The 27,841-nt window shown below is 41.5% G+C and overlaps 1 protein-coding gene across 1 annotated transcript in view; it reads right to left on the bottom strand.

The window, feature by feature from the left end:
- The window catches only part of SLC2A13 (solute carrier family 2 member 13), a 288,415-nt gene extending 261,071 nt beyond the window's left edge, over positions 1-27,344 (bottom strand). The window contains exon 1 of the mRNA XM_045829533.1: positions 26,660-27,344. Coding sequence (XP_045685489.1) covers positions 26,660-27,212 — 553 coding nt within the window. The 5' untranslated portion in view covers positions 27,213-27,344. The remainder of the gene's footprint in view (positions 1-26,659) is intronic.
- Between the last annotated feature and the right edge of the window lie 497 nt (positions 27,345-27,841).

The raw sequence follows: 27,841 nt of genomic DNA, 5'->3' as shown, positions 1-27,841 counted from the left end.
TTAAATATTTTTCAGAAAAGGCATTAGTCAGACATTTTTCACTGGCTATAACTTAAATTTTGGATTAAAACCAACAGGTATCACATTAAATCACTACTGTGCATCCCTAATTTTATACGCTCATTATTTACATGTAATGAGTCTAAGAGAGCTATTTGTAATCATCACGAGAGCTAAACTATTATTATGGCTCCTTTCCCTAAGAGGTGGTTTATAAACAAATTCTTGGCTGAAGGGATCCAAACACCAATGCTATTATAAATCAAGGTAATAAGACTGTGCCCTCAGGAGGTGTAAATGAAACAACGTAAACTTGTCAGCTGCATTATTAGTAGTTTGAATGAGGATGTTAACACAAGGTGAACTGGTCTATATGAAACCTAAGGCAGAAAAGAAAAAGCCACAGTGAAGAACTTTCAATGTGCTTCTTAAAGAATTCCCTGACAAACCACTGAAAGACTTAATGTGACTTGGTAGATTTCTCCTTATGTGGGTAACAGAAGGAAAATGAACATTTAAATATCACCAACTATATTCCAGGTATACTAACTCCCTTTGTACTGTCAATTCGCCAAGCAACTTTCCATAAGGAAGAGTGGGATCCTTCCTTATGAGAGGAGAGACAGAACAAAAAAACTCCAAAACGCTGACGAGCAAAAGTGAGCACTTCAATTCACTTGGCTCTCACTCTTGTCCTTACTTCACAAGAGGTATGGGGTTCTTCCTCCATCTGCTCTGAGTTGGCTTAGTAGGAATCAGCACCCTTAAGCCTAATCAACTCAGTAAGAATGGGGATAAACCAACTTTAAGACTTAAAAATTGGGGGCCACAATATAGACACTAGAGACCCCACTGAAGTTAATGCCATCCTGTGAGATCCTACTTGAACAGTCATTCTACAGTTTCCCTTCAATGTCAATCTTCTCAAGCTCCATACAAAGTATTTATTCCTTGATGTGACTGTAATAACTACTTTCCTTCACATCTGGACATCCTTCCCCCCTTCCAACTTTATTTCTTATTCCCAACAACCTAAAAGAATAAAATCTATTTGGAATTTTACATTTGGCAAAGGAATCCCACACATTATCATCTCAACTGATACTTAGGATTACCTTCTGAGATAAGCAGGACCCATTAACAACCCAATTTTATGTGAGGAAACTAATGACCCCACAGGTTACATGCAGTAATTCAACATATGGGTTAGAGCTGTGGTTCCCACCTGGGGACAATTCCTCCATCCTCACATCCCCAAGGGAAGTGGCTCCTTTAGTATTTTATAGCAGAGCTGCCAGCAATGAATACACTTAGCTTTCTCCACTGAGGATGCCTTCCTTTTGCCTTCATTCCTGAGAGAGGGGTTTTCACTAGATATCAAGTTCTTCATCAATAGCTTTTTCAGTACATTGAAGGTGTTCTTCCTGTTTCCTGGCCTCCATGATGCTGACGAGAAATCCACAACCATTTGAGTCATGGGTCCCTTGCATATATACTGTGGGGTTATTTTTTTTTCCTCACTGATTTCAAGTTTTTTTAAATATTTGCTTTTCAAAAGTTTGATTACAATGTATCTGAACCTGTCTGTCTTTGCATTGCTACTGCTTGAATCAGAGTTTCTTGGATCTTAATGTTTGTCTTTCACCAAATTTGAGGAGTTTTCAACCATTATTTCTTCAGTTATTTTTTTCTGCACCCAAAGCCTTCCCCTCTTCTTCTGGATTCCAATGTCACAAATTTTAGACCGTCTAATGTCCCATAGGTCCCTAAAGCTTTCATTAATTTTTTTTCAATTTTTCTCTTTGGTATAATTTCTACTGTTTGAATACTTTCTATTGATCTTAAATTAAATTTACTGAATCTTCCATTATGTTCCCTTCTGCTGCTAGGCCCACACAAAATAGCTTTTAATTTTACATGTGGTTATTTTTCAGTTCTGAAATGTCCATTTTGATCTTTTTTAGAGTTTCTAGTTTTCTAAGAAATGCTATTTGCCAGAGTGTTCTCTCTGACCTCTTACATTATGGCTGTAAAAGCTGCATTAAATTCTTTGATAAATCCATCATCTAGGTCATCTTACAATTAGCACCTTTTGATTTTTCCTTTGAGAATTGGTTAGATTTACCTGGTTCTTTGTATGTCCAGTAATTTTGGATTATATTCAGCACATAATATTATGTTGTGAGTCTCTGGGTTCTGTTACAAAGTCCTTTAGTGACTGTTATTTTTTGTTCGTTTGAACAATCAACCACCAAGTTAGGCTCAAGGCACCAGTTCTGCCCTACGTTCTACAGGAGATATTTCAATGCCAATTAAGTTTTTGATAGCATATGTTATTTGGGCTATTTAGGGGACAGTCTGGGACTAGAATGGCAGTTTATACTGAAGTTCAATGCTCAAAACCTTGTATGCCCCTTTGGGTTTGGTCTATGGATGTGCAGCTTAGGGGTGAGCTTGTGACTTGTGTCCGTCTATACACAAATTAGGGGATCCTCTTTTTCAGTCCTCTCCTCTCTAGGATTTCTGACACTCTCTGGCTCATAGGGACCCCATTTCCCAATCCACCATCTAGAAGTCCATGGTTTCCATCAAAACTTGAATCTTTTACACTGCCACGCATTTCCACATACCTGGGACTGCCCCTGGGGCACAATGGCAAGAGAAACTAGAGAGAAAAACACCAGTGACTCCTCACACACTGTCTGGACCCCAGGGACCCCCTTCTGTCTCCGCCCCTTGGTGCTCACCCCACTGCCACCCCCATGGCAGTGGGGAAACTCTGTGCCTGGGGCTGGCCCGAGGCAGGGCCAGGAGAGAGAAAAGGGGGCAAATTGGTTATTTCTTCCACATCCCCTGGCTTAAGGGGGTGGTAGCGTTCCCTTTCTCAGTCCTCCAGCTAGAAAGAGCGGATGTATCTAAAGTCTTTTCTGCAGTTGTTCACGGAGCAGTTTTAGGGCTCCGCCCACTCTCAGCTCAAAACCAGAAGATGAAGCGGAAAAACACAAACAGTAAATTCACTGCCATTTCAGTCTTCCAATGTTGACTTCCCTCCTCTGCCATCATTCATTTACTTTTTTTTAGGGTTCTCAGCTGCATTTTGCATTATTTTCAGAGCTTTTAGCTGTACTCAGTAGAAGCAGGATGTAGAGGACTCACTCCATTTGACTAGCATCAGAGATCACTCATCATATTTTGAAACGCAACTGTTTTCCTTACAGCACAATAGTACAGCCACAAATATAAAACTGGGAGGCAGGAGAAGACATTCCAACAATATCACTAAAAATTAAGCGCTCAGGGTATGGGGAATTGGGCCAAACACTCTTTAACTGATATGTTTAAATGTACCTAATTAAAGATGAAGTGTGTGTCTGGCAGGGCAATGGCAAAATACCCATCTATTTTAAGACATTGTAAAAATAATCAAACAGGAAACTTCAGACCTAGTTTGTGCTTTCTTCTCCATCTTCAATACACACAAATACCTCTGAATACTAGCAGCAGGCTCTTAAGTTAAGTATTCACTGGTGTGTTCCACCACCAATAGCTACTGCGAAACCATGTCAGCTGGCTTAGAATTGTGTGGTCTATGAAAACACAAAGCCACTTTTCAATGCAACAGCTTTCCATTAAAAAACACTCTTTCAAAGACGGTACTCTTCAGCTTCAACAAGATGCCTTAAATAACAAGAAACACAAAAATAGCCAGCAAAGGCAGGCTTGCTCTTGAGCCAACAGAGTTGGCTCAAATAACAAAGCTCAACCAAAGTCAGGTCATTCAGCTGAAGAGCCGTCTGGAACTGAGCACCAGTTTTCAATGGAGGGAAACAGCAGTCTGTTAAAAAGTCAAAATGTTTGAGAGAGGCACAAAAGGACTCACTATAGGACAGCACTGGACTTAAAGCCTCATTTTCATAATGAAAGCCTCATTTCCAAAATTATAAACTGTTAAATAGGTTATGAGACTAGGATTGAGTGCTCGCTCTCTCATTCGCTCCCTCTGCCTGCCTCTCTCTTTCCTGCTACACCCTGTTTTTCTGTCCACATCACATTGAGAAAGGGGCCTGAGTAGGTAGTAGATTAAAGCTCAATGCTCCCTTTTCTTTCCCCTCATCCAGTTAATGAAGCTGCAGTGCTAGAAGCAACTTTGCCCAAAACCTAATAAAATTCCCCTACTTTACAGCAAAGAAAACAAGCTATGAGAGGTTAAGCGACTCATCCAAAATGACATGTTTCAGTAAAGGGTTAAAGCAATGCCACAGCAGAGGGTTTCCCGTGTCACATCTCAAGTTCTTCCCACTGCCCCAGGCTGCCCTCTAAGCAAGAGCAGAAACAGGGACCCTTCCAAAGCAACTGCACCTGGAGATGCTCACCCCGGTGCTCACCCAGGCACCAGTAACACACGCGCCAGCAGTCAAAATGCAGGAGGCCTAGGAGAGGCATTTTTTTAAATCTCCCTTCCCCCCCTGATCTCACAGTTCTGAAAAACAATGTAATTCGAAGCCTTCTCATTCTATCTACTCATTAAAATAAATAAAAGTAAACACTTTTTGCTGTGATAAAAGTAAATGTGTCTTTTCTTTTGGTGCCATTTGTTTTCTTAACCGGGGGCCACCCAACACACGGCAGAATTAAACCTCAAGTGGGAAAGAAGACAGGCCCTCAAACAAGAAGTCAATGTCCATTCTCCTGTTTCATCCCTCTGGGTAAGAAATATTTTATTTTCCCCCACTGGTTAAAAACACCACCTGCTTTTCCTTATTACATCAACAGCAGAAGATAATCCAGACAATTCAGTTAAAAGCTAAACAGAAACCAAGAGGAAAAAACAAAAGAGGCACTGTTGCCCTCGTCCACAAGCAGAAAGACCTGTAACAAGAACGGGGCATTCCAGGTGCCAGGACCCGGCCCATGGGCAGAGCGAATGGGTCAGATGCGCCTCTAAAGCCCAGGACGATCCCGGTTTGTTCCCTTGACTGAACACTGCGATACGTGTCTGGAGAAACCTGACAACTTGAGAGGATGACCTGTTAAGCTGGCCCTCTCTTTCAGTCACCAAAAGCCAGTCCCAGAAAATAAGCTTCGCTGTGTCATCCCAAGAGGTAAAACTAGGCCTCGAGACAGGACATCACAACCAACTCTACAAATGCCGCATCTCCCCTCCCTACTGCTGCCTTAGCCCCGAAGGTGGAGGTGAAGAATACACATCCCTTCCTCAGGCTGATTTCATCAGACACCAGATTGTTTCCTCTGGTTACTGGTGCCTCGGCCACATGCACACACACCTACACACACACCCCCTCCTCAACACTCCATGCCCCTCATTACCATCTTCAGCTGCAGTGTTCGTTCAGAAAGGACTGACCAAAAATGTAAAAGCAAACAGTAAATATTTTTTTAAGTAAATGCTAATATCTAACTGTCTTTCCAAAGACCCCCAGCACATGTTTCTAAGACTTGGAAGCTACTGTTCAGGAGCGTGACTTGAGTTTCAGAATGCAGCACAGAATGCAGCACGTCTATAGCACTTGGTAAATCTCTTCTTTCTTTCCCTCTCCACTTTCTCTTCCATTCTCACTCACGTGGCCATATCAGTTGCATTAATACTTTAGGAATATGAGATCAGTTTAAACTTTAAATTAAAAGAAACTAAGTTCTTAGATCCATATGGCCTTCCAATGACCTTCTTCCCCTACATGAAAGTTACCTCCAGCAGAAATATTTCCACACATTTGTCCTTCCTTCTAGTCTTTTTTCTTTCCAATGCTCTTATTCACTTATTCTACTAGTATTTGCTAAATGCCTACTATGTGCCAGAAGCTGCAATAGACTCTGGGATGGATAAAAAATAATAATGAAACATTGTTCCTGTCCCTGAGGAACTCAGATCTCACTAGCGAGCAGAGAAAGCCAACACTACCAGGTATTTATGTATATACCAGGTACCTTTATATAATGCTACCTAATTTAATACTCATAAAACCACTATAAAGTAGATACTGTTTTCTTTATCATTAATGCTGAGAAACCGAGGATTCAGAAAGGGTCAGTAAATCACAAGTTCATGGAGCAACTCACACTACAATCAATATAAATATCCTTTTACACTGTTTCACTGAAGTAGATACATGGTAGACATATTAAAATTAAAATGCAATAGTGGTAACTAATAGCCACCATTTGTGATGTATTTATTATACACCAGGCACTGTTCTAAGAGCTTTCTGTACAGTTTGTCTTAATTACTTCTCATACCAACTCTGTGAAACAGGAATTCCTGTTAGCATCCCAAAACCGCACTGTGGAGAGGTTAAGAGTCCAGACACTGGGGTTAAACCTCCAGGTTCACATCTCACCTCCACAACTTGCTAGATGTATGTCCTTCATTAAGTTACTTAATTTCCCTGTATCTAAGGTCTCATCGGTGCAACATGGGAAACACAGTGTTGTATTGTATGAAGATTAAATGAGTTAAACGTTAGAATTCCTTGAACAATGGCTAAGGGAAGAAATACATTTCAAGAAGAAGAAACAGGCAATTTGGCTAAATTAGAAGTCTACATGATTCCACTTATATGAGGTATCTAAATCAGTCAAACTCATAGGAGGGAAAAGTGCAACAGTGGTTGCTATGGGCTAGAGGGAGGAGGGAATAGGGCACTGCTAATCAATGGATGTAAATGCTCTCTCTCCTCCCTTTTCTCTCTCAAATCAATAATTTTTTAAAAAATCTGTAAATGCTCTTATAAAAGAAAAGTGGAACAATTAAAGATAAAAAGTCCCAAAGTATAGGCAGTTCTTACTCTAAAAAACAAATTGCTTGGTAGCACTTGAATATTCCAAAATTTAAAAACATGACATGTAAATTGATTTTATTAGACTATTTTTAAATTGCTACCTTTCTGACTTACTTCAGCTTTACCTATTAAGAGGAATTACTGGATTGGCCAAAAGTCTGTATGGACTTTTCCATAAAATAAGACACAGTTTTCATTTTCATAAATAACTTTATTGATTTGGATATTATGAGTATGTCGGCTATCTCCCACATGGGATAACGTTGATTCTCAGTTAATGTCTCAATTTGATCTCTATGAACTTCAGCTGGGCTACCTGACTATGGAGCATCGTCCAATGAGAAATCTCCAGCACGCAACTTCACAAACCACTTCTGACACCTTCAATCAGTCACAGCACCTTCTCCATCCACTGCATGAATCTTCTTTTTTGCATTTTAGCTGCGTTTTTACCTTTTTTGAAATAATAAAACATAACATGCTCAAAATGTTACTTATTTTCTTCCATCTTCAATATTAAAATGGCTACACAAAAATTCACTTTTTAAAAAAAGTGAATGCATGCTGATATGACAGCTGTCATAATATGAACTAACAAAATTGTGTCGAATGAAGTTCAAGACAACTAAGTGCTACTAGAGCCATCTTACAGAAAAAAAACTAATGAACTTTTTGATCAACCCAATCCATACAAGTGAGAAGTAACTGCACCTGACTAGCGAGACATTCTAATGCTTCGAGGGAAGAATCATCACTTCTTTAGAATACATTTTGAAGTTAATAACTGAGAAGGACTGCCTCTCAAGAAAAGGGAAATATTGCCTCAACAGCTATAACATCTCCAGGAGCCCCACATGGTGGGATTTAGGGGTGTTAATCTGGACAAGAGCTTGGGGTCTGGTTTTGGAGCTCTGTTGGCATAGCAAGCATACTATCTATATTGTATGTAACAGACCAATAAACATAGCAAAGCTTTCTAAAAATGCTTTTATTCATACTTACGACTGAAAAACACCAAAGATTTTGGCAAAAGATAAAATGAGAAGTGGGGGAGGGAAGATAAAGATGAGGGGTGAGGAGTGGTGAGAAACTAAGCTGGGGAAAAGGCAAGTGACAAATGGGTGGCTTTTGTTTATAAGGCAATGTCTTTGGTGATTTTCTTTAACAACAAAAACTGAAAATGAATGATTACCATAGCATCATAAAATACGTAGTATGGAGCCTGCATCTACTGATGTAAATAACTCAATTACAACTAGAGTTAAGTATGAAAATAATTGAATTTTCAGAAATTGGTAAATTTACCAAAAAAAGTGCATAAAAGAACAAACTTATTTGCAAGTCAATCACCCCAAGAACACCAAATAATTAGTTTTCTCAAAAGGAAGCCTGCAAGTGGCAGAATGAATCCATAAAGAAGATTCCAGAGAGAATCGAGAAGCCCCACAAAGGGTGCCAGAGACATATGGCTTTGAAAGTTGTCATCTACATATTTACAAATTCTCTCTATAAAGTGACCAATGTAAAATAATGTTCTTGATTTCATAAAAAACAGACTCAAACTATAGTTAGGAAAAGTAAAGCTATGTTGACTAATTTAGCAGGCAGAAGCCAGAAGTAATATGATTCAGGTGTTGTCAACAAGTCGACCAATGTTTATGAAACACAAACAGGAAGTAACGAAAAGGTGACACTGTCGCCCCTCTTACAGAGTTTGCAACCTTGAGCATCTCAGCCGATTCACTCCATTTCAGAGGACAGGTTCCCTGACAGATGTGATGAAACCATGTCTCTGCTGTAATCACTGAAGAAGCCCTTAAAACTTGGAGTCGGACGGGACCACAGAGGCCCTCCAGTCAAGCTGTGAACACAATGCAGACTTCTTCCACACCTGAACAGGTCTCTGCACCGCATGCAGGCTGCTGACCTGCATAGATTCCCACAGACTCCCTGCTGAACAATCATTAAAGTGTCCGACTCACTGCTTGCCAAGTGTACGCCAAAAAAATTATGCAAAATACATGAAATGTAAATGGCAGATACAGACATATTATAAACATATTACCTAATACTTTTAACTTTTCTTGATTTTTAAGAGCCTCCTAATATCTTGAAAATATTGTGAGTATTAATTCTGTTATCAAGTATAAGAGCCACTGGTTTGCTCTGGCTCCCAGGGCATAAGCAAGGAGCATGAAGGACGGACTCTGGGTGGGACCCTGTCAGAGACCCCCTCCCCCCGCCCCCCCGCAGCCCTGACAGCGCATCAAACTGAGCCACATCTCCTTATCTGCCAGATTTCAGAGATTATTTATCATCATCCCCAATGGGATTAACAAAGTATATCTTGTTCACCACCTAATAAAAAGTGTTTTACAAATATATTAAATGAAAGAAAGCGTGATTTGTCAAATTCTTTATTTGCCAAATTTCCTTAATCTATAAAACCAGCCATGCATTCGAAGAAATGAGACTAGTTTTGTAAGATATAGTCCTAGTGAACCCATAAAAGTTTCTAGTAATAATCACTCTTCCAAATGCCTCCAAACCTATACTTTAATAATATTTTATAATTTTGCTAAAAATCAATCACATGTCTGTTGATCTAATTCCTAGAATTCATTTTCTTTAAATAATTAAGGCAATGTTTGCCTAAATATCTAATCTCTGGATATGTACCTTCATGACTACTTAGAAATACTAAAAATTTACTGACAGTAAAATTAAAGTCACATCTACAAATCTGTAATCCAAACTGATTAAATGAGCTAGTCGCTCACTTAAAGCAGAGAAGTTAATTATTAACCACATCAGTTATTTATATACAAAGCGTTAATGCTTATTAATAACTACAATTCTTAATGCATAATACATATAAGTGTATATTTAAAAACGGGTGTCATTTTTAGAAAAATATAACTTGGAAAATGTTCCAGAACATAATGATCTCTTGCACACAAACATATAAATTAAATAACTGTAATTACCAAATGAACATCACAAAATTGTGTTTCTTTTCCAACATATTTTTCTTAATCAAGGGATTAACCTTTTCCTAAAAATTGAGTTCTTAAAAAAAAGTAGTTCTTACTTCTCTAGTCTCGAGATCTGTTCATTCACAATAAATAATCCAATCATCTGAACATTATTAGAGTATCATTTACTTATTCCTACTTATTTCACAAGATAAGGAAGAAATCTGACCTGAAAATAAAAGCATACTGCTAGAATCTCTTGTTGTTTTTGTTCCCTGCGCTCCAATTAAAGTTGAAACAGGCCAACTACTGACAACAGAGGTTAAAGGCATTTCTTCCTGTCCAGTCCTATAGTTCACAGTGTGAACATCCAATCACACTATAAAAATTTCAAAGTTTTCTCTCCATTAGCCAGGATTCATGTTTGGGAAACTAGGTGGCGTGCCCACTGTACTCACACTAAGACGCACATTACAGCTACAAAAGGTTTTCACTACTAACTTGCCAAGAACACTTATTCCGCAAAGTCCACTTCGGTTCACCAATTCAAAAGATGATGTTCTCTGTCTACAATAGATAAAATAGGAGGGATAATTCAGATCAATTAATCAAACACAAGTGCTAACAACCTATCCATCACTGGGCAAGGTCACGGGGAATAAAAAAGGGTGTGGGATGATCAAAAGGCATCCTCTTGGAACTTTTCAGACTTACAGCACAGTACAGAATACGGCTGGGTAAGTTCACTCTTACCATAATATGAACAGCTAACAGTTACTAAGCGTTTACTGAGTACGAGGCACTATGCTAAGCCTTAGAAGAAATCAGGTGACCCCCACAAAAACTCGATGAAGTAAATTCTTTATGAAGCCTGACTTGCTAGCTCCAGACAGCTACTGTCTGCACTGCTGTGCCCTGTATTTTTCTATTACTATCTACATCAAAGACATATGAGGATCACAGTCTGGCAGTCACAGAAGAGGTACAGAGACAGGCATCATAAAGTGTGTCTGGGATGGCAAAGACCATTTCACAGGTATTAAGGATTTAAGGAGTTTACAAGATTAAAAACTAACACCAGAAAATTGGCTTAAGCCAGGTCTTCACAGCATAATTTGATTACTTTGTTTAACAACTTAAGTTTCACATTTATCGGAAGCACCCATATTCAATTAAGTTTAAAATGTAATATAAGACTACTACACTTTAATTACCACAATTTGGACTTAGTGATGCCACTTTGTTGCTATGATGTTACCAACTGGCTTCCACTGAAGCGTAACACCACTTTTCATACCCAGAATTAAAATACAGATCATTTAAGGATCAGAGCAAGCTCAAGACATGATACTTTTTAAAACTCATACATTTAATATCATCTCTTAAAATGTATCGCATCATAACACACTTACCTATGTTTTGTCCCCTATGTTTATAACCAGGTCCATAAAGGAAAATAAAGTATGTCTTTTTTTTTTTTTTGAATCCCAAGACACTAGCACTGTGCCTGGCCCAGTGCTTAGTAACTACTTAATAAAATCGATTACAGAATCTGAAATACGGATTGAGCACCAAAAGGAAAACAAGAAGAGATTTCAAATTTCATATCCAGCATGCTCTAGGAGATTCAATTTTGGAAACACGAGTCATCAGAGACGATTTGAGGGTCAGGAAAACTGATCAGGCCTCTTTGCAGCCTGGGTGAAACATGACTCTCCAACCCTCACCCCAACTCCCACCACATCCTTCTTGCTTCAATTCCAGCTTCAACTATAAATATGCAATTATTGAATATTTTAACCACAATCCCTCTTCCTACAAAACTCCCTGCCAGGAAATAACAGAGACCTTAGAGCATCTGTAGCAGTGGGGAAACAACATGTGCCCCATAAGAACTCTGCATGGCAACTGATGCCACTACTGTATGCCAACATACAGCTGACCCTTGAACAAGGTCACCAGGAAGGCTGACCCATGTGCAGTCAAAAATCCATGCTGACTTTTGATACTCCAAAACCTTACAGTTCTCTCTCATTACCTGCAGGGGATTTGTTCCAGGTACCCCAAGAATAACAGCAAAGCCTTTGAATGCTCAAGTCCCTTATGTAAATGGCGCAGAACAAGGGGTACAGTCAGTCAGTTCTCTTCCCCTGAAGATTCCTAACCATGGAACAAAAATATTGTTCTCAACCCATGGATACAGAGGGCTGACTGTACATGCGTCAAAAGAAAAATCCACATATAAGTGGACCATGCATTTCAAATCCATATTTTTCATGGGTACACTGTAGTTACTTTAAGTGCATCCCTGAAAGTCTAATCATTTTCATACACGAATCAACTTCAATTTGTTAGGACTTGAAAGACTGGTGAAGAAATATGCTTTTGTCCCAGGTACTGAGAGTAATGTTAGACTTAGAGGTCTTAATTTGCCCTGGGCTGGTGTGGCTCAGTGGATTGAGTGTTGCCCTGGGAAGCAAAGGGTTGCTGGGTTGTGGGCCAGGTCCCCAGTAGGAGAGTGCAACACACATTGATGTTTCTCTCTTTTTCCCTCCTTTCCTCTCTCTAAAAATAAATAAAATCTTTTAAAAACCAAAGATCTTAAACTTAAAAATTATATCAGCATTCCCCAAGTACTTTAAAATGTCTGAAACAGACCTGAGTCAGAAACAACCCAAGTGAATACTTACCCATACCCACTACATGATTTTCCTATGTCATCCCTGGTGCATAGAAAATCTGATCTCAGCTCAAAGATTACTCACCAGGGTGATACTACTTTAATGTTTATCTATTCATTAAATACGTACTGACTGACTGCTGTGTGCCAGACACCACGCTGTGCACTGGTGGAACAGGAGTAAGCAAAAACAGGAAAACCTGTCTTCATGGAGATTAGGTTCTAGTGAAGGGAAACAATAAATAACATAAATATCAGTTAGTGAAAAGTGCCTCAGAGAAAAATAAAGTAGGGTGAAAAACAGAGTATATCAAGAGCAGGGAGTACTGATGGCAGGAGCTGCAACTTTAATCGGTGTGATCAAGGAAGAACTCAAGGGGAGACATCTGAGAAATGCCAAGTTGAAGAAATGATGTGGATCCCTGAGCAGGCTTCTCCCAGCAGAGCAATCAGACCTGCAAAGGCCTGGATGACTTGTGTGTTCTGAGACCAAGTGGCTGAAGCAGGAAGGAAACAGTAGCAGGAAGGAATGTCAAAGGAAGAGGAGGAAGGGGCATGTACACTGGAGCCCAGGGGCCACTGGCTTTTACTGAGTGTAAGGGGAGCTATCGTGGGCAGAACTTTGAAGAGCACTGACGTGGTATGATCTGCCTCACGTTTTACAAGCATCATTCTGGCCTGTCATGGGGAGAAAAGACGGCAGGTCAGGAAAAGCCAGAGTGCACAGTTACGAGACTTGCAGTGCTCTAAGTGAGAGGTGGCATTTTGGATCTGTGTGATAGAAATGAAAAGGATGAGAAATAGATTCTAGATATAATCAGAAGCTAGATTCAAAGGATTTCTTGGCAGATTAGATGTGGAACGGAGTCAAGGCCAAGTCTGAGGCTTTGTACTTGAACAGCAGGAAGGATGCCCTTACCTGGTGTGTGGAAGAGGGCTGGCAAAGCAGGAAGCTGGGTGAGAAGCTGGTGTAAAGAGCCTGGAGATCAGGAGAGAGGTCTGGGCTGAGATCCAGATAGTCAGCACAGTACACAGGATATTCTAAGCCATGAGCTGGGATGAGATCACCAAGGAAGTGAAGGGAAGTAGAGAGGGGAGTGCCAAGGAGTCATCTCTGGGGCTTGTCAAAGTTGGGAGTTCTGAGAGAGGAGGAAGAATCTGCAAGGGAGACTGAGAAGAACTGACCTAAGGAAAAACCAGGAGGGTGTGGTGTCCTGAGGACAAAGATTGTGTTAAATGCCTTTCACAGGTAAAGTAGGATGAGTGAAAACTGTCCTCGGGCTGAACAACACAGAGAACTTGAGCTACATGACTAGAGCGATATTGGTGGAGTGGGCAAGGGCAAAGTGGGAAGAACTGAAGAGAAGAAATAGAGGCAACTGCATTATTTTTTTTTAATTTTTATTTATTTTTAGAGAGAGGGGAAGGGGAGGAGAAAGAGAAACATCATGTGTGGTTGCCTCTCACATGGTCCCCACTGGGGACCTGGCCTGCAACCCAGGCATGTGCCCTGACTGGGAATTGAACCAGGGACCCTTTGGTTTACAGCCCGTGCTCAATCCACTGAGCTACACCAGCCAGGGCGAGGCAACTGTATTATTTAAAGAAAAGGAAACAAAGACGATAGTAACTGAGAGAGGAAGTGAGGTAACAAGGTTTTTTTTTGTTTGTTCATTCTGACTGGGAATCAAACTGGTGACCCTTTAGTTCGCAGTCTGGCTCTCAGTCCACTCAACCATGCCAGCCAGAGCCTTGGGCTTTCTTTTGTTTGTTTGTTTTTACAGTAAAAGTGACATATATACATGCTTATGGAAATAATCCAGTTGAATGAGAAATTTATAAGCTAAAAGAGGGAAAAAGCTGGAGTGATAGCTTTGAATGGGAGAGAGGAGATCTCAGACACAAGTGAAGGCATTGGCTGGCCGCGGCCAGGAAGGTGGACAGTGCGCCCTCAGGTCCAAGAGGAAGACAACACCTGGGCAGGACACAGGTACAGATGTGCAGGGGGACACAGAAAATGTAAAGAGCTGAGGGAATTTGGGGATGGGAGCTGTCCATCTGATTGTTTCTATTTTTCTCAGTGATAAAGTAAGCACTTAACTCGGATACTTAACTCGGATACGTAATATAATAAGATCCGAGAAATGTACATCATACATGCTGATGTCTTGCTAATTCGTGTGATGAGTTAAAAACTGAGGGGAAATACATCCACACAACTTTCATGTGATTAGAGTCATTTTCATCACCATTCCCCAAAAACTTCATTGAGAGAATAAGATCCCATTTCGAAAAAAGTCTTTTCATGGAGCATTTTGTTATATGTGTGTGTGTGTTTTAAAATACAAATCTGAATTTCAGGTAAAGTTGTAATGACAAATATAAATGGGAACAGTCCAAAAATAAAATTTAAAGACCATTTTGCCATATAAACTGTATACACAATTTTATGCCTTCTTCCAGAATCTATGTCCAGCCATAATTTTTTAGATAGTGGTGACCAGTTAGGTTCTAGAGTCTGGACTGTTATTTGGGTATCTGTATGCAATCCAGGTCCACACGTTTTTACTTTAATGGCAATGCGGCGTTCTGTCACATGCTGTGTGTGGGCTGCCCGACCATTTCCCAATTACTAGGCATGGTGAGGTTCCCCCTGCACCCTAGTTATTAAAAAATTACATATTTTACATCTAATAAAATCTTTATGTAAAACTGGTTTTTTAGGTTTTTTATGTTATAATCCCTCAAGTGAAATTTCCAAATCAAAGAACATTAGCAGTTTTACAAATGAATGCCAAAAGCACAGACCTCACCACGTTAATTTCTTTATTCCAAGTATTTATACACTTTGGAACCTACCACACAACAGTGATTCAAAATAGGTTTGTAGAATAAGCAAAAGAACAAATGAAACATGCTAAATGCGCCTTCCTATCATCTAGAATGTTCTCTACAGAAAATATTCCAACTTATTTTACAATCAGAAAACCTTTGCCTTCCGCTAGCCAAGTTATTTTCTAATTTGCTAATGTGATCATAATTTTCACTTTTAATTATGAACAAGGTTTAACAGTTCCCCAAGAGTTTATTTACTAACTGTATTTTCTTCTGCTGCAAATAGTGTAGTTAATATACTTTGAAAATAAAAATATTTACTTTTAGGTAAATAAATATACCATAATATTTTCCAATCTGTCATCCTGCTTTTAAAACCTGTGTTGCAAGTTTTAAGTATTGTAACACAGTGAACCATGTCACTGACATAAACAGAAGAAAGTCACTTCAATCCTATTTTTAAAAACTTTACACTCATAAATATGATATTGAGAATGAAATCTAAATTTTACTTACATTATTTTATTCATATTCATGCCTTCTCTCAATTAATAACTTTTTCCCATTATCCTATCTGATATATTCAATACTAAACTCTTTACAAATAGTTAGATCAACTGCTGAAAATTTTATTTTGCTCCCTTCATCACATTTCTGCTTTTAATAATACATTTTGCCATTATATATTATATATTCTTTACTTGGGGTAATTACGTTCTATTAAGTATTGACTGTTTCCAGTCTTTGGAAACTGTTCTACTCTCATCACTATTCCGTCAACAACCATTTGTAAAGCATCTTATTGGAATTTTAATTACTAGTGCATTAAATATATAAATTAGTCTAGGAAATATCAGGTGGATTTAGCTTTCACAATGGAGGACTGGATTCATCACGTAAGGAAGAGGCAGGGCACACATGGATCCCTGACCAGGAACCTGATTTGAATCTCAGCCCTTTCACCAAGCGTGCGAATTAACCTCACCTCTCTGCTCTTCCTCTCAATCACTCTTAAACTAAGGAAAAGCCGAAACTTCTTGATTAACAAGTGAATGCGCAGAAAATGCATGCACACATAGCCATAAAGGATGGACTTCGAAGTCTATCACATTTTGATTTTTCACAATACATCTGGATAAACATTATATCCCAGGAAATAAAGATTAGAGATTTTTCACAAATAAAGTATTCAAGGAAAAATGACAAAGTATTACAATTCTGTTTGTAGTATTTGATTTTAAAAAAAACGGATGAACTTTAACATCAGAATTCATTTAAAAAAATATGAACAAGTAGAAGGAACAGTAAAACTCTGAAAAGTTCTAAATATTTCCCTAATATAGGAGCGACTATAATGAAAGACCTACATAAGAAATCCCAACAAGCTTGCTTTAAGAAGCATGACCAAGGACTCCAGCAGCTTTGCTTTTGCATTTTTGTGGCATGTTTTTATTTCAGTGACTGCTCTGCCAGGCGGGCAGGAGGCCGGTGGGCCCTCAGGATCCCTAGGGTGCTCAGCACACATGCTGCCTCACCTACAAAGTCACAGATGGCCACGTCCCCACCACTGCCTGTCCACCCAAAAACATTGGGGGGAGGAGTTTCAGAACCAAGTCATTTGCATATGACTTTACTGCAAATATCGGAATTAGTAGACATGTCAATAACTGCTGCAGATTTTACCATGATGTTAACTTACAATGATGCCTACATTTCAAGACTCTTTGAAATCCATTGTTACATGTGTTTCAGTTGTAATTTTCTTTCAAAAATATAAGCACTTGCTAACCAAATATTATATGGTGCATGTTTAGCCCTTGAATACTACACACACAATTTTAGTTTCCAATTTTCTCTCTCTGTTGTGTGGAATGAGCTCCTCACATGGAATCACAAACTAAATCCAAAAATACGATAGTGGAGTTTCATATGAAAGCCTCCATTATTTACATTCTCTTTATTGCACAGCAATTACTTTCAAGTTTTTGTTAAACCTATTCATTCTTTGCCTCTCAAAAGGCAGAAATATCTTTCCAGTGGGAACTGAACTCTTTTCTATATAAATAGGCTTGTAAAATATTACAAGACAGATCTAACGTCACAGGTCCAGCTGGCCTTACTACTAGCGGAGACTATATTCTAACAAATAAATTTGCATTTTTACTTCTTTTTTTCTTCAACCCTTCCACACAGCCAAGAAAAACTGCTTGCTATCCTCAATGCATTATGTTTCTCTACCTTTTCTTTCCTCACTAGAAAAGGACCCTTCTCTCAGACAACCTGTTTACAACTTTCTTCGAGACTGGGATTCAAAACTCCGTGCCGGGCGGGAAGATAATTTTTACGTAATATAAACTGAACACTTGAAAGAGAGAGTACTGCCCCACTTTTAAATTACTCATTCTGCCTTTCAAGTCTGGCTATTCAATTTATATATGGAATTTCTACTCACCTGTTACTAGTGCATGATAAGCATTAAGCTCTCCTAATAATTTCATTCCCCATGACTGTAAAAGTGTATTAGGGAGGTGACTGAGATGGCTACACCTGAAAACAAGAGCTGCCATTTACTGCCAGCCAACGTGTGTACGTGCATCAGCTCATTTAATTTCTACAACCACCTTATTTTCTAAGTGCTATCGTAACACTCATTCCAGAGGCACGGAAATGGAAACACGCAATGGTAATTTCCCAAAGGTTATACAGCTTATGTGTGAATGCTTAACAAATAGTAATGCTTTGCCAGGCACTGTAAAAGCACTCTATCAATATTAACTTACTTAATCCTCACAATTACCCCATGAGGCGGGCGTTGTCTCTGTTCGCCAGAGGAGGAAACAAGGACGAGATGTGGCACAGCCACCAGGAAGTAAGGGAGCGGGCGGCCGGGCGCGTGGGAGCCCAGCTGTGGGCTGCGGGCTGCGAGCAGCATCAGGGACCTCCGCACGGCCACGGTATTACTCCACCCTCCGAATTAACTGCGTATCTGAGGTTTCTCGTGTTCAATGACAGCAGCAGTCTGTTTGGTGTTACTTTTACCCATTCTTTAGTTTGCTACACATTTAAGAGCTTAATACAAAAACAGTACAGTAGTAAGTGCAGTGAGAGGACATAAATTCTATTACTACCTAATTAACTAACCCCGTAAGTTTCTGGTCTACCAAAAACGTGAGTCATGGCGAGAAAAGATATATGGCAAGAAATTATACAGTTAAATGCCCTGAGTACATGGTTCAGAGAAAGTGTGAACATTTAACAGAGGCCAATTGAGAAAGCTTTCCTGAGAAAGCTAAACCTGGAAAGATGAGTAAACATCCTTTAGAATATAATTCTATGGTAGGATTAACAACCTAATGTTTGTCTTTCCCCAGCAGACTTAGGCTTTTAAGAACAGGGGCTATTTTTGTTGTCTCTCCAGCACCCAACCAAGTCCTCACTGAGTAAATGGCTGTGAGACACAGGTAGAGGGTAGAAAGAATGTTATGGAAAAGCACATTCCAAGCAGACAAATATCAGGATCTAGCTGAAATGGAAAAACAGAAAAATCTTTTAAAAAAAAATTTTCAGTTGCTACATCCTTGGCAGTATCTGTGTGGCCCAATCCCAGGAGGTCGAGATGTATCCATGTAAACACGCCCCCTGCAGGGTGAATGCAGCACCTGCGGAGCCCGGGAGCCCGGAAGCCCGAGAGCCCGGGAGGCCGGGAGCCTGGAAGCCCAGGAGGTGTGGATGCAGGCACAACGGCCCTGATCACAGGCATCTCTGTTTACAGGCTCTTAGCAAAAAAAAATGTGCTAACCAGCCTTGCTTTCCTCGTCACTCCAGGACAGACCATGGCTGTACTGTGGAAACACTCACTTTAAACGTTTAGGTTTTTAAAATATCGTGGTAAAATAACAGTAATAATGCTCACTAGCTTCAGGGAGAAGTGTCAGTGTCCCTGAGCAGATGAGCATGGACAGACCATGAAGCCAGACCTCTCGGGCAATCTTTTCCTCTACCAGATGCTTTGTGACCAAGAAAGCTGCTTCATCTCTTTCTGCCAAATGTCTTCATCTTAAAAAGAACAGTATTATCTCACTGGGTTATTATGAACATTGTGCAAATACATGCAAAATGTTTACAAGAGTGCCTGACACAGAGTGGCACTGAACAAGTGCCACATATTATCATTTCCAGAGGTAGGCAGCTACAGCAACGGCCCATTCACATTCTTCCATGAAGAGTGACTGCTGAGGTTTTTCCCCAGGGCAGGACAGGGATGTGATGAAATCAGACGAAGGAGAATGCTGAGGCCACCAGCACTGTGACGCTGCTCAGCCTTATTGTGAAATGAGGCTCCTGCCACCGGGCTTTTGACACATACTCCAGACTATACCCTGCTCCAAACAGTGGTGCTAATGTTTAATCAAAGGCCTGAGTAGAAAGTATGCAGTACTCCCAATCAGCTTAGAATATCTACAAAATGTGGCTACATTTTTCTCTCTCTACATTCAGGGAAATTAAATTTTAAATATGGAAAAACATTTTGAGGTTTTCTGAGGACTAAAGGTTTTCCTCATGATGATGGAAGTTTTCTTTATAGACTTACTGCAACCATTGACTCTGGAAGGTCGAAGAAAATTGAAAGGTAAGGAAATGAGAAGAATTGTAGACAGGAAGGATGTATAAACAAACCCAGTAGGCTCAGAAAAAGAAAAGGAAAACAGTCTCATATGCTTCTGACTAAAGGTGGCAGACTGCTTGCTGCTTAAGGTCGGGACAGCAGGTTCTTCTACATTGTTAGAGGTGTCAAAGCCAAGGGCATCAGTGTGAAGTCAAATGTTTTTATACAGGTATCACATGAATAACTTCACAAAATTCATGTTAGCAGACTTCTGTCATTTCACTGACAACACACTCAAGGAGGGTGTTGCAATGCTACAAGACAAACACAATTAGGTCACAATCCTCTCTATAATGCTACAATGTCAATGCCACCAGAAGTAAAAGGGGGGAGGGTAGTGCACATAAACTGTTACTGTGTATGAAACAAAGAAACAGAGTAAGTCAAACAGAGTTTTACATTACATGTCAGTGAAGGGCATACATCCAATACAGAAATGTTGCTTTTAAAAAAGCTGAAACTAAGAGAGAAATTGGTTGGAGGGGGAAGGGGGATATACACAAAACAAGGTTGATTACAAAAAAACAAACAAACAAAAACATTAGCTGATTTAACAATCTGGCTGATTCTGGCTAACTATGCTTGTCTTAAAAACTTTTTTGATATTAATGCATAACTGCACAATGTTTTGATCAAAAAAACATTTTTACATTTTTTTTACATTAAAGAATAAGAATTCAAAGTGCTATTGTGTGGGAAGAAAAAGTGTCATTTAAAATAATCATTCAACAGGCCACACCATACTAATTACAAGCTGTGATATACAGCTACAAATTGCGTTCCAGTAGAGGGAGCACTGGAACAGAGGCTGACAGGAGAAACTGATGTAAGTCTATTTCAACAAACCAGCACTATACATATCAATGTGTCAATTCTCAGTCAAGGATTTGAACATTGGTAAAAATCCAAATTTAGAGACTTCTTGACGTTCCCCTACAGGCACTAAGCCATCGCTTAAAATGAGCGGTAAGGACCATGCTAACTCCATGGAGAAAGGGCTGAACTAAACAGCTTGCTTGTTGGCTGTGTGTGTGCTAATGGTGGTAACAGCACTAAGTTCTTGTGACTTGCCCTTTCCAGACCACTCTGTCTGTGTGTTATTCATGAGAGATACAAGGTCCCAGATAACAACCAAATAGAGCAAAACTGCAAACTCAAATCCCTTCAATCCTTTGTAAGCATCCATACCTAACAACTATGATCACGAGTATAATATTGCTACAAGAACCTTCTGATATGTGATTATGTGTAAAGGACATAGGGAAAAGGGCCACCCTGTGAAACAGAGTAAGTTTTGGAACTGCAAATTTGTATTGAAAGGGTTCAGAACAGGCCTTCCCAGGAGGAGCCACTTGGGCATGAGAATTATTTTGAGCAGGAGGCAACTGAGACCCCAAAGACTCAAGAGAAACTTTTACCTCCACTTCAAGAATTTAAATTGGGATCCTCACCCACAGTAAGAGGTATAGCCAGAGATAGCTGTATCAGCACCTATCCACAGGGCAGGGCAAACATCTAATTACAGAATGATCTATGCTTCTCACCACCTTTCCAATGACCTTCCTGCCCTCTGGAGCCCCAAGGCACCTTACCTCAATGTTAGCTCAAAATGCCATACACACCTGTTGGGGACCACTCTGTGTGGTTTCCGAGACTGTAGCCCCAGGAGAGCAAGCCCTAAAAGGGGCTAGTAAGTCTCCCTGGAAAACCAGGTAAAAATGCAGGTGGCTAGCGAGACTCAACTCTAACACCAAGGGTTCCCATGGGAACCAGGCCTGATAAATACAATGTACCCTTAAAAGCTTGTTCTGCTTTGTTTTGTATTGCCCTGGTGTTATATATAACCAGGATATTTAAGTTCAAGGCATAAGGAGTAAACTCCTAATCTCATGAAATACGTCTTAAAAACCCTCTGGCATCAGCATGACTAACAGCCCCTGACCTATAACAAATCTCTGTGTTCTTTCAATTGTTATCTATAGACAATCCCTGTTTTTGTATGACTATAGCCTTTTTGACACTGACTGATGAACTATGCATGTATGATGTGTACACCTACACATACCATTCCCAATAAAAGCCATTTGGGAGCAGGGCTCGGAGAGTTCTCCACTAGGAGAATCGCCACCCCCTTTCCTGCCAGAAGAGCAAGACTGTGTCTGGGACACTTATTTACCATCTGTGGCGGACAGGAGGATTCTGTGGTCCAGAATTGCTCCCACACACACCTTATTTTAACTTTGTTTCTCAACCTCTCACGTATGTGGGGTGTCTGACTCTCATGTATACTCATATATGTGGTATTCCTATACATATGTATGTAATTAAACTTGGGTTTGTTTTGTTAATCTGTCTTTGTATATTGATTAGACCAGCTGAAACCTGGAAGAGCAGAGGAAATTTTCTTCCTCACTACCATGTCCTACCTGAAATGAGTCTTCAAGTTTAAAGTTTGAGTGGCAGTGGTAGTAGGTGCAGGCAGTGGCCTGGTCCCGGGACTCAAGTCAAGGGTAAGAGTAAAACATACCTGAGGAACCAAAGGCACCTCAGATGAAACCAGACACCTAAAATAGTGCGCTATTCAAAACAGGTGATCAAAAGCTGATTTTGTTGTAACTCATCAAGGAAACTAAACCCTTAATCTAAAACAAAATACCTTGATTTCAGATGCTTCATTTACTATATACCTCATTCAATACTAATTAACAACTATCCTTAACTGCTCGATCTTCTTTAGAGGTTTCTGTTGAAGGACCCAATTCCAGAAATTCATGGCCACATGCCATGCTTTACTCACCCTCTGGCAATGATCTCAGCCAAGAATTTCTAATACTAGAATATTCAAAGAGGCATGAGCTTTGGGGGAAAAGAAGAGTTTAAAATGAGCATGGCAGGGGGTGTGGAGGATCAGATTCAAGGGATGTTTACCCTGACCCCATCATTTATAACTAAAAACCTCCAGGGCCTGTCCCTACTGAAGCACAGCCAAATAACACTGTTCCACCTAACCACACCCCTACCCCCCCCCCAACAAAACTCATTTCACTGGCACAACCACCCCGCTGCCACGCTGCACTCCCTTCATGCTTCCAGCCCTGCTTTGATGTTCCTCTGCTTTCATACCTGCCGCTCACTCTACCTTAAATGCCCAGTGTGGTTAATAGGAAGAGGTTTTATTTTTTAATCCTGACTTTGTATCAGTGACCTTGTCATTCTACTGCTGTAGGCTATTTCCGCATTCAGGAACCTGCTTCACACCTATTTCAAAAAATCAGAAGATTAAATGAAATAACATGTAAAGAAATGGCAGTGTAGCTAGCACAAACTAAAGCATGAATATTAGTTCCTTTCCCAGCCCCTTCTACCTCTGTTGAACTCCTATTCATCCTTCAAACCCCAGTTTAAATCATTGTTTCTGTAAAAGCTCTTTAGTTCTGTGTTCTACTTAATTCCTCCCTCCCCAAAAGAATCAACTACTCATGGCACTTAAAGAAACCTCCACTGCAGTTTTAATTGCTTCTGGATGGTCTCTCTGTTCCATTAGATGACAAAAACCTCCAGGGCAGGACTTTTACCTAATGGCTGCCTACTTCAAATCTGACAGAATCAATAATGGAAGTATAATCAGCAGTTGTTGAATAGAAAACAAATGATTTTTTAAAAGACTTACTTATTTATTTTTAGAGAGGGGAGGGAGGGAGAGAGAGAGAGAAACAGAAATATCATGTGCGGTTGCTGGGAGCATGGCCTGCAACCCAGGCATGTGCCCTGGCTGGGAATTGAACCTGCGATGCTCTGGTTTGCAGCCCGCACTCAATCCACTGAGCTATGCCAGCCAGGGCCTGATTTCTTTACATTGTTACAAACTAAAACTTTTAGATGGCCTTTCAAATATTTTATTTAAAAAATACTTAAAAAAAGAACAATCCTAACTTAGAGCAGTACCCTACCAGACACAGAATTATTTTCATGTTTCTGCGTACTATTCATTCATTTAATTCATTTATTTATTTAACAAGCGCCTCCCATGGGCTAGGAATAGCAGTGAACAAAATGAACACAAAACCCTGTCTGTCCATGTGGGCTTTGCATTTACCACAAGTAAACTTGTGAAAGAAAGAAAGTACTGTATCACTACAAACTTGTCAACATTAAACTGAGTATCAAAAAGACAAAGAAGAAAAAAACCCCTCCTGACCACACATAAAATTGAACTACTTAAAAAGGAAACATGACAATAACCCAGATTTAGTCTATCAAACAAACAAAGCTGATTTGGTTTTCCTAAAAAAAAAAAATGTTCATGTTAGGGACCCTTTTCCTTTTAGCTAAAAATAATTCTTGTGACCTCTTTTGGGAGGTTGGTCATCCTTGTGAGTTTTAAGGATCTTACATGTCCAATTCCATCCTTCCCATAGATCCTAATCTGAAATGTGGTATTGCTCAATGTGGCCTATTTCAAAGCCTGCTTGGGACCTTCAAACATTCTTCATTTTGTAATTGAAGATTTTTCTGAAAATTTGTATCATGTGTCCTATTTTAAGGGCTGCTTTCCCCAGGAGTAACATAGGCCTTACTTACCCCAATTGGATCAGGACCATGTCCCACCTTGGTGTGCAGTCAGGCAAGCAAACCCTGCATTCACAGGACCAGGCTGTGAGACACAGAGTTGCCCACAGTTCCTGGGCGCCAACCTTTGCAGTCTGGTTGCTCCATCCTCTCTGTTGCATCCAGCCTGAAACCCAAGCATGGCCTATGCTTTCCTTTCCTCATTCATTCCCCTGGCATAGAAAGTCCGTCTCTCATTTCTACCGTTAACATACTCCATGTCAACAAACCCTTCCCTTCAGGAAAAGCTTCTGGCTTTTCCTCTGCTCAGGGTAACCTTTACCCTTTTGAAGTTATCAGTCCTGAGAGCCTTCTTTATGGAGCTTAGCAAGTCCTATCTTGCTTTAGTCCCACTCTGCCACCCTTACTGGGGTCTAAATACTCCGCATCTCAAAATGTCCTTACACCCAACAGGGGCTCAATTTTCCTAACAGACAAGAGAGTCAACATAATAAGCCAACACCTAGTACCTGCCAAAGCTAAACACTAGGCAGCTTCATTGAGAGATCTCTGCAAAACATTATTCAACTTCAAAATTACAAATAAGATTCAGTCTCACTGAAGAAACCTATGAGAAGAAACAAAAAATGTGATCTGGGCCCCCAAGCACAAAATGCTGAGAAGAAGAACCCTGGCCATTTGACTTGAACACCAAGTTATTCACTGAATGGTCCCGAGAGCACAGGTAGTTCCCATAAAAGAGGCTTCACTCCCACCGTACTTTTTGGTCATTTTGGACTTTAATGTGCAAACTTAACATTTTACTGAAAGCCTTGCCTTGCTTCACTAGTTAACAGTGCAATAAATAATCAAATTAAAAGGGAGGTCTGCAATGACAGCTTTGGGATAAAAAAAAATGCAGTAAGCCAGGGTTTTCTCATGGTTCCTATATGTGGAGCTGTTAAATGGGGCTGTTTCCCTTGAGAGCCTACAGGGAAGGGCAGAAAAGCATAAATGTCAAACAAGTGGTGGATGGACAGACCATCAGGAGCCCTGGGTTGAAAGGGCTTTCATCAAGTCCCAGGCACAGGGAAGAAATACATCAAATGCACCCTAAAAGAAACAAAAACTTAATTATGAAATGCAACATTTGAAAAGTATCAGCGGTGTGTCTTGGGAAAACTACCAGTGAGACTGAAGCCTCAACCCCCTACTTTCCCTCAAAAGTGCTTTCTAATAATACTGACCACATTCCAAATAGCTGTGTCTGCCAAGAACTCACCAATTGTACTTCCCTTGCTCAGCAACCAGGGTGAAAAAAATCAATGCCAGGGGAACCTTAATCTCCCTCTTCTTTTTTTTTTTAAGTAAATTGCAAATATCTATCTTGCTGGGCATTTATCCACAGAGGGAATAGCTCCTAAATGAATTTAGGAAGTGAGCATGACCTTCAATAGAAAACTTGGTTCCCAACAGGAAGTCAGGAGAGGCAAAACAAGGAGAATAGGTGAGCACAGATTTAAAGGAAAAAGTTGGAAAAACAGAGAAGCAAGGAATTCATCCAGAAAAAGATGAAAGCAAAAGACAATACAAAAAGTAAAAGCACAACGAGAAAAATGTTTATACTCCACCTAAAGATAAAAGATAAGAAAAAGAAAGAGAAGGGGTAGCAGAGAATATTTGAGTCCAGAATTACTTAACTTTAAAATTAACTTACTGTGACTTTCAGACTGATTGGGTTCGGAGTTTGGAACTCTAAAAAAGGAAAGGAGGTAGCAGTGGGGAAACAAACGGAGACAATGCAGGAAAGAGACCCTCCCTCACAGGCTGTGCACCGCCTTCAGGTACGGCTGGATCAAGGAAAAACACTGGTGATGACGGGGTCTTTGGAGGTGTCCAGGAGGCAACAATCCCGCGGATTCACGTGGGCTCGGGGCCGGGGGTTACACCAACTCACTCCCTTCCCCTCCAACCTCCCGAGAGACCCTTAGAGACGGACCTAACTGATGGGCTCTCCCCAGCAAGAGCCGTGGAGGGAGTTTACCCTGACCTGGCCAGAACCGACAGAACCCAGGAGGCGCAAAAGGAACGCAGCGCCCAGGACCAAGGCTGGTGACGCCAGGGGCCCCCGGGGGCACTTCCCAGAGCTCGAACTCACCGATGCCAAGTCCTACGACCAGGCGGCCGGCGAGCAGGGTCTCCTTGACGTTCGCCGCAGCCAGCACCGCGGAGCCGACGGTGAAGAGCGCGCTGGCGAGCAGGATGGCGGCCCGGCGGCCGAAGACACCGTTGAGGGCCCCGCCGGCCAGCGCCGAGACGGCGGCCGCCCCCACCGTGCTGGACACCAGCAGCTCCTGCCACAACGCGTCCAGGCTGAGCTGCCGCTTGAGCAGCAGCATGGCCCCCGACACCACCCCGGTGTCATAGCCGAACAGGAAGCCGCCCAACGCGGAGAAGACCGCCACCACGTACACGAAGGCGGGGGTCTCGTCCTGCTGGAACTGCTGCCGCGCCGCGCGCTCCAGGTCCCCGACGCCGCCGCCCGCGCCCGCACTCTGCAGGCTGCTGCTCGACTCGGCGGCCGCCAGGAGGCTGCGCTCCCCGGCCGCGCTCGCCGTGTCCGGCTCCTGCTGCTTCCTGCGCCGCTCGCCCTGGAGGCTGCTCAGACTCCGCAGCGTGTACTCCACATTCTCGCTTGCCTTGCGGGACATAGGGCAGCAGGGGCCCGGGGCTTCCCGGGGGGGGACGAGGCTCCGCGGGCCGGCGCCCTCGGAGGGCTGGACAGCTTGTGCGGGCGGGAGCGACTGACGCTGCCTTCCTCCTCCCGGCTCCCGGTCCGGATGCCGCGGCAGCAGCCGCCGCTGCGACCGCTCCGGGGAGAAAGTTGCTGCCCGCCGAGATCCGGCGCTGCGGAGTTGGAACCTGGCGGGTTTCACTCGAGACTCACGCCCCGCTCCTGCCGAGCTGGCGGTGTGGAGCGGGCGGGAGGCGGGACCGCGGGTCACGTGCAGCCCGGGACACGCTGGGCGGAGCCCTGGAGGCGCTCCGCCCCCTCCCTGGGCGGGGCCGCGTTTGGACGAGTTCTGCCGGCTCCGACCCCCCACCCACGGGATTGAGGGCAACCTTTGAACCAGGGTGTTTCTTTTAGAGCTCTGGCATTTCTGAGGAATTAATCCTGGCCTGGGGGCCGCAGCTGGGAAGCAGGCCTAGGTGGAAAGGGCAGGCAGTAGGCTTCCACGCCGGAGAAACTGGCTACAATGACTGCAAGGTTTGGAAGGCTAGGGAGAAAACCCCTTAAAACATCCTGACCCACCTTCTGCCAGCCTAGCCATGGCTGGAA

The sequence above is a fragment of the Phyllostomus hastatus genome, unplaced genomic scaffold (genome assembly GCF_019186645.2).
Source record: "Phyllostomus hastatus isolate PE091 unplaced genomic scaffold, TTU_PhHast_1.1 phas_scaffold_93, whole genome shotgun sequence".
In the NCBI taxonomy this organism is placed as follows: Eukaryota; Metazoa; Chordata; class Mammalia; order Chiroptera; family Phyllostomidae; genus Phyllostomus; species Phyllostomus hastatus.
This window is presented reverse-complemented; position numbering and strand designations above follow the sequence as displayed.